A 6,000-nucleotide genomic window follows, 5' to 3' on the forward strand; every position below is an offset into this window, starting at 1 on the left:
GCTTCTCACTGAAAGTTTAGTGGTCCTCTCACATCTTGTTGTATATGCACTAAAAACTAGTCTGAACACCACAGAAAAAGAAGGTGCCTCTCAGCACCAAGCATCCATATCATACCCTCAAAGGTTCATCATCTACTTCACTCCCCTTGACTCTCAAAGACAGCTCAAATCTTTGGTAGGATCAAGCCCCAAAAAAGCTACTGAATGGTATACTTTACATAATATAAATACTTATCAGAGATAAAGAGGTGGACTAAACAAAAAAGCTACAGTCAGTGTCAATACTTGGGAATAAATCTTGCCCATTCCCTCTTTTAATTGTAGGATGAGCTACAAGGAGAACTAAGCCTTCAGTTCAGTGCTACATGTAACATTCACTACCCCTTCTGAAAGAAGAGATTAAATGAACACAAATACCATTATAGAAGTGGCAGCTATATTTCTTCAGCCATGCTGTCACTTACGAAGAAACACAGAGTAGTAATACCAAGGGTCCCAGATTGTATTCTCATTCTCAACTAACTGACTGACTGCTTTCCACTTCCGTTAGTGGGAGCCAAACTGCAACAAACACCACAATATATGAAATCACTTCAGTGGTCTGTGTGCTCAGGCAGAAAACTAATCAAATCTGCATGAAACTGACTGAATCCCACGTGCTATATCACCCACAAGGTCCAGTGTGATTTGACTGCAACAGCAAACGACAGAGCTATATTCTGAGTGATTCAGGAATACATTTTTTGTCTTACACATTCAAAACAGTTCCTTCAGACAGCCTCCAACCATGCACTTGGTGAAGAAATTCAATGCAGCAGACCACACCAAATCTAGCCCAAAGTAAAACAAACCCTCAACTTAAATAAAGGGTAGATGTACCCACCAACTGTTGCCATTTACTCATTCACTTCTGTTACACTGAACTACTTGCAAACATATACACTGCCTTAGTTTTCTCCAGGTTTTTCAGTGACTGTGTTTACTCTGCAGAAAAGCAAAAGCAGTGGCATTTAGGTTGTTACTAAAATCTTTTTGCTTCATTTACACAGGCATTCAGTGGAACAAAGTGCTAGCTTACACCTTTTTTCCCCCCTAGAAAGTTTCTCCACTCAAACCTGAAGCCTAGATGCAACTTAAGTCCAGATGCACAAGTAAAACTGTCCACCCTCCTACAGTTTACAGCCACACATTAATAGCTGGAAGAACAGTACAACTGGGCAACCACTTTAGAGAAGCAACATCTGACCACATATGGGACTATCACACCATGAAATAAAATATGAGTCTTCAGTTGCCATTCAGTTCTTTGTGATTAACTATAATGGACATAAGGAGGAAAAAAAGAGGGAGAGGAAGAACACTTCAGTGCAATATAAAATGTTCCTTAACAGCTGAAAGCAGACAAGCACCATGAGATAGCCAGACAGATGTAACAAAGATCACAGTAAATGTCACCAAGAGGCCAGTGGCATGCAAGTGCTACACTTATGTCTCCAAATACGAAAAGAGCAAACATGCTAACCCTTCTATAGAAAATCCGCCTTTTTTCTCTCTACAGTAGGTCCCTGATGCTACAATTTGACACTGATGGACAACTCCTTCACATCCATGAAACCACATTGAATCTAGCACAACTCTGCATATTTGAAAGGAGTTACTAAAGACAAAAGAATTGAGAAGGCATGTAACGCCTGTTCTAATGAAAACTTGTCTCGTTATAAAAATCTGGAAATCGCACTAAGTGGAAAGCTCATGCTGCTTAACAGTGTATTAACAGATTATTTTCCAACAAATCACTCAATGTGAAGGAAATATCATTAAGAGATCAACTGAAAAAAAACAACAGTAGGTAACAATCAAAACTGTATTTTCCATGGCAGAAACACACAACAAGGAAAAGCTTAAAAAAAAAAAAAAAAGGTATAGCTGATTTATGCATAAAAAGAAGTCGATTTATGTATAGGAGTGACTTGCTTATCAAGTTTTAAACATTAATACTCCAAATAGAGAGTTAACATACCTCCAACTTAAAAAGATCATGTTTGGTTCCAGGAATGATGTACTAAACTGCTTCTAGATAATTCTTTACTGCTGCCTTAATACAAGTTCAATTTAGTCCCTACCAGTCACTGTTGGCTAGTTCGCATGTATTTGTTTGCCATGAAAAAAAAAAAAAAAAAAACCAAAACCCAAACTCATAATATTGTTTTGAAAACAGGATTTGCTCTTTCATAGAGACCAGCAATAGTTACATACATTATATCCTCTTCAGTGACCCAGCATGCTTTACAAACTGCCTTTGAGAACCATTCATTCCTCATAAAACACTGGCTGAGTGAAACACAGCAGCTTCTTCTGAAGAAAATACAAAAAAGTATCTAGGCTAGAGCAAATAAAGAACAGCATTTCCACCTCCGGCGAAAGGTTTTAATTCGGAGGCAACACCCAGCTAACTATTGTTACTGTTATGTTTCTTGGATGAAAACTGATTCAGTCTTGGCCAGAAGATAACATTTCCAATAACCAGAAACCCAGAGAGCGCTCCAGAGCATAAGACTGGCATAAGTCCAAAGCGGTGGCTAACGAAAGCATCACCATTACTTTGAAGAGCATCGCCTGGCAGTGCTCTTCGGTAGTTTTTGACAGCAGCAGCAACTTGCCTACCCCACCCAAGCTCCACAGAAAAGCGCACTAGGAACCACTGAACTGGGCTAGACAGCCCACGGAGAACACGCTGCACCATCAGCGACACTTCTGAACAAGGACACCTAACAGGGCGCTGCAAATGTCAGAAAACCACACTTCAACACAGATGACCACCAGCACGTAAACAACAGTAACTTTTTAAACCCATTCTGTCTTATTCATGTCAGAAAGTTACAAAGAAATTTAGAAGTCACCCTTCTAATCACCACGCGTATTTTACCTAAATAGATCAAGCCAAATCCTCCATGGCCGATCTGACTGCCCAGCCTCCAGACTTTTCCTTCGGTGTCTTTCAGGATCATGTCTCTTGGCAGAGGAACCGGCAGCTTGCCTCTGCCTCGATCCTTAGGCGGCATCGCACCTTGAGGGAGGGGAAAATTAAAGGAGAAGTTGAGGTTTTTTTACAAGAAACAATATCCCTCAGTGTCCCTTTGCTAACAGGCACCGAGCAGGGGCCCAGCTCTCCGCGATCGGCCGCCCTCGGCGATCCCCCTCAGGGCGGCGCCGGGCGGTTCTTCCCCGCCTCAGGGCCAAAAGGCCTTTCAGCTGCGCGGCAGGCCGAGGCGGCTGACTCGCAGCGGCCTCCCCTCCAACGGCCGACGGGACGGGGGTAGTAAGCGGCCCGCGCTCGGCCCCACCGCCCGCTCCCCCCACACCCACCTCCGCCAGCTACGAACTTCCCAGCTGGGAACTTCCCGCAAGCCGGGCCCAAGCGGCGAGGACCCGCCCGCAGGACGAGGAGGAGGACGGCCGCCGTCTTCCCGCGGCAAACACCGGGGCGGGGAACTGGGAAGGGCCGGACCGCCTCCGGCCGGGACGCGGCCGCTACCCGCCCTGCCTCGCCGGCGGCGGGGCGGGACTCCCTCAGCCGCCCCGCTCCCCTCAGCGAGGCGGAGCCCGGCGCGGGGGTGGTGGGGGAGGTGTCGCGCGCCTCCCTCAGGCGCGCGCGGTTTCTCGCTTCCCCTCAGGCCGGCGGCCGCTCGCGCAGCGCTCCCCCGTGAGGCGCCGGCACTTCGCTTCAGGGGGAAACGGAGGCGTTGGAGGAGCCCCAGCTGGTTCGGCTTTGCCTCTTTTTGAGCCGCACTTCGCAAGTGAGCAATTTACTTTTTTTTTTTCTTAAAGTGCTTTGGTGCATATAGAAGTAGTTAATGATACTGTTCCCCGAGGTTTTAAAAAAATAATAATAATTTAAAAAAAAAATCTTACCTCACAGGGTTTTCAGGGTGCAGCACAGACTTCAGGAGCTGTCATGAAGCCACAGAGCTGTCATAGTGCCACTCCTTAGTCAGGCTGCTTCATTTTTACCTCAGGATCTTCCAGGTGTAGGTCGAGGATCACTTCTACACATAGAAACTTGCCCCAAACCAGCATGCAACACCTCCTGCATTCATCCCCGGGTGAGATGACAGAGGCTCACACTGCCTCAAGTGTTGGTAGCCACCAGCAGCCCCATAGCACAGCGGGAAGAGGCAATGGCCACCTCACAGGCTAGTCAGCCACTGCTCCAGGCAGGTACAGAGAACAGATGCAGCTGACCCAGCGGTGGATCACCCCATCACCACCACTAGGCTGCAAGTTGGGAATAAAGGACACGAGTGCTTTTTTTATTCCCCAGGCTCACAGGGCATGCCTCTAATCACAAGCAACCACCTTGTGCTATCTTTGCTTTATTAATAGGGTCCACCCACCCTGCCAGCACACCACACCTAGTTAGAGCTCACTGGGGACCACCATGTCTTCCAAGCAATGACTACCAGTCCTTTTACCAAAAAAAAAAAATAGGTTCAAGAATAATCAAAATCCAGAACATCTTCAGCAACCACGTAATTTGCAAGTGAACTTAACAGTAGTAACACAGATTATGACTACAAAGTATATATTGCCATCAGTACAGTAGGCCTTAACACAACAAACCTTTCAGCTTCATCAGTGTGGCAGGCATTGTGGTTTTACCATTACTGAAAGGAACAGCTAAGGAATTACCAGTAGAAAGGTCAACCATAAAGCAAACAAATTCAAGATTGCCATAAAGCATTTCACAGGGTTTCTCCCCTTTGCAAAAGTCAAAACAGACTGTAGGAGGGTGGGGTTGGGGTTATTTTGTTTGTTGGGGTTATTTTGTTTGTTGGGGTTTTTTTCTTCAAAAAAACCAAACGAAACCACAGATGCCCCATGCTGCAAAGAAACCATTACCACTCATTGGAGAGAGCTAGCACCTTTATTCAGAGACCATTTGGGCAAAGCTCTCGGGATGTCTGTCACTTGGTATGACAGCCACTGTTCTGCCATGGGTGAAGGATCTTTTCAGAAGAAAATTGTCTTCAAATAGTTGCCTAGGAAAAAGAGAACAAGCGTCTGTTTAAGGAGAAAGCGTTTTTGCTGAACTGTTGTGAAGAGGTATTCACATGAATAAACTGAAATGGAAGCATGTATTAGAGGGTTTACTGCTTCTGAGCTATCTTTCCCTGCCCACAAAAGTACAACAACATCAGGACAAGATAGTGAAACAAATCAGGTGAGGTTTGCATCTGTCTTCTACACATTCAGGAGATACCAGTGATAGCATTAGATTGCTAGCAGATGCCTACATTGTTACATAGTTTAAGGCTTTTTTTTTTTTTTTTTTTTTTTTTAGAACGAGGAAAAAACCCATAAACTAGAAGACTCAAAATTGTAGAAACTGTGTGGAGGAAAAAACAGATTAAGTATAAATAGAAAGATACATGATCCTACAGAAACAGAACTCATTAGATATTTTTATTTTATTTAAGTACAGAAGAACTGGAATTGATTTCCCTTTTGTTCCCACAAAACCATTGAGAATACTCTAACATCAGGAAGTTAGTGGAATGTATTGATTTAATGAAAGGTTGGGGTTCAATGCAAAACTTTACAGTTCAGAAATATAAGTTGTTCTGAGCTTATTTAGTGCTTTTTATTCATGAGTAAGGATAAGATCACAGAAAGAAAACAAGTTCCTACAGTTCTGAGGAATAATGAAGTCATCAGAAAAGGCTATTTTGAAAATAGTCATTGTAAGCTAACAGCAAAACTAAAAGTAGAACTAGAAATACAAAGGTCTATTTCATTGTTAATGAATACAGTAGCATATGCAATCTGTTACTGTTTTTGAAAACTTCAGTCAGGTTGTATACAGCTGTTTGACTTGTACAACAAAGATACCTACATAGGTAGTCGAAGTTTAAGGTCTTCATTTTTTAAATTAAAGTTTTCTTGTACTACTAAAAGAAAAGATATTGCAAGTTTACAGCTTCAACTCCATCCAAAATGGAG

The 6,000-nt window shown here is 43.6% G+C and overlaps 1 protein-coding gene across 4 annotated transcripts in view; it reads right to left on the bottom strand.

Annotated features, from left to right (window-relative positions):
• Window positions 1–3,565, bottom strand: part of VRK2 (VRK serine/threonine kinase 2) — a 46,532-nt gene extending 42,967 nt beyond the window's left edge. The window contains exons 1-2 of one of the 4 annotated variants that reach the window (XM_030021925.2): window positions 3,367–3,565; window positions 2,927–3,067 (exon numbers count right to left, since the gene is read on the bottom strand). In XM_030021925.2, the coding sequence (XP_029877785.1) occupies window positions 2,927–3,062 (136 nt within the window). In that variant the 5' untranslated portion in view covers window positions 3,063–3,067; window positions 3,367–3,565. The remainder of the gene's footprint in view (window positions 1–2,926; window positions 3,068–3,366) is intronic. The other 3 variants (XM_030021926.2, XM_030021927.2, XM_030021928.2) reach the window with 3 other exon arrangements.
• Between the last annotated feature and the right edge of the window lie 2,435 nt (window positions 3,566–6,000).

Source organism: Aquila chrysaetos, chromosome 8 (genome assembly GCF_900496995.4).
Source record: "Aquila chrysaetos chrysaetos chromosome 8, bAquChr1.4, whole genome shotgun sequence".
Lineage (NCBI taxonomy): Eukaryota > Metazoa > Chordata > Aves > Accipitriformes > Accipitridae > Aquila > Aquila chrysaetos.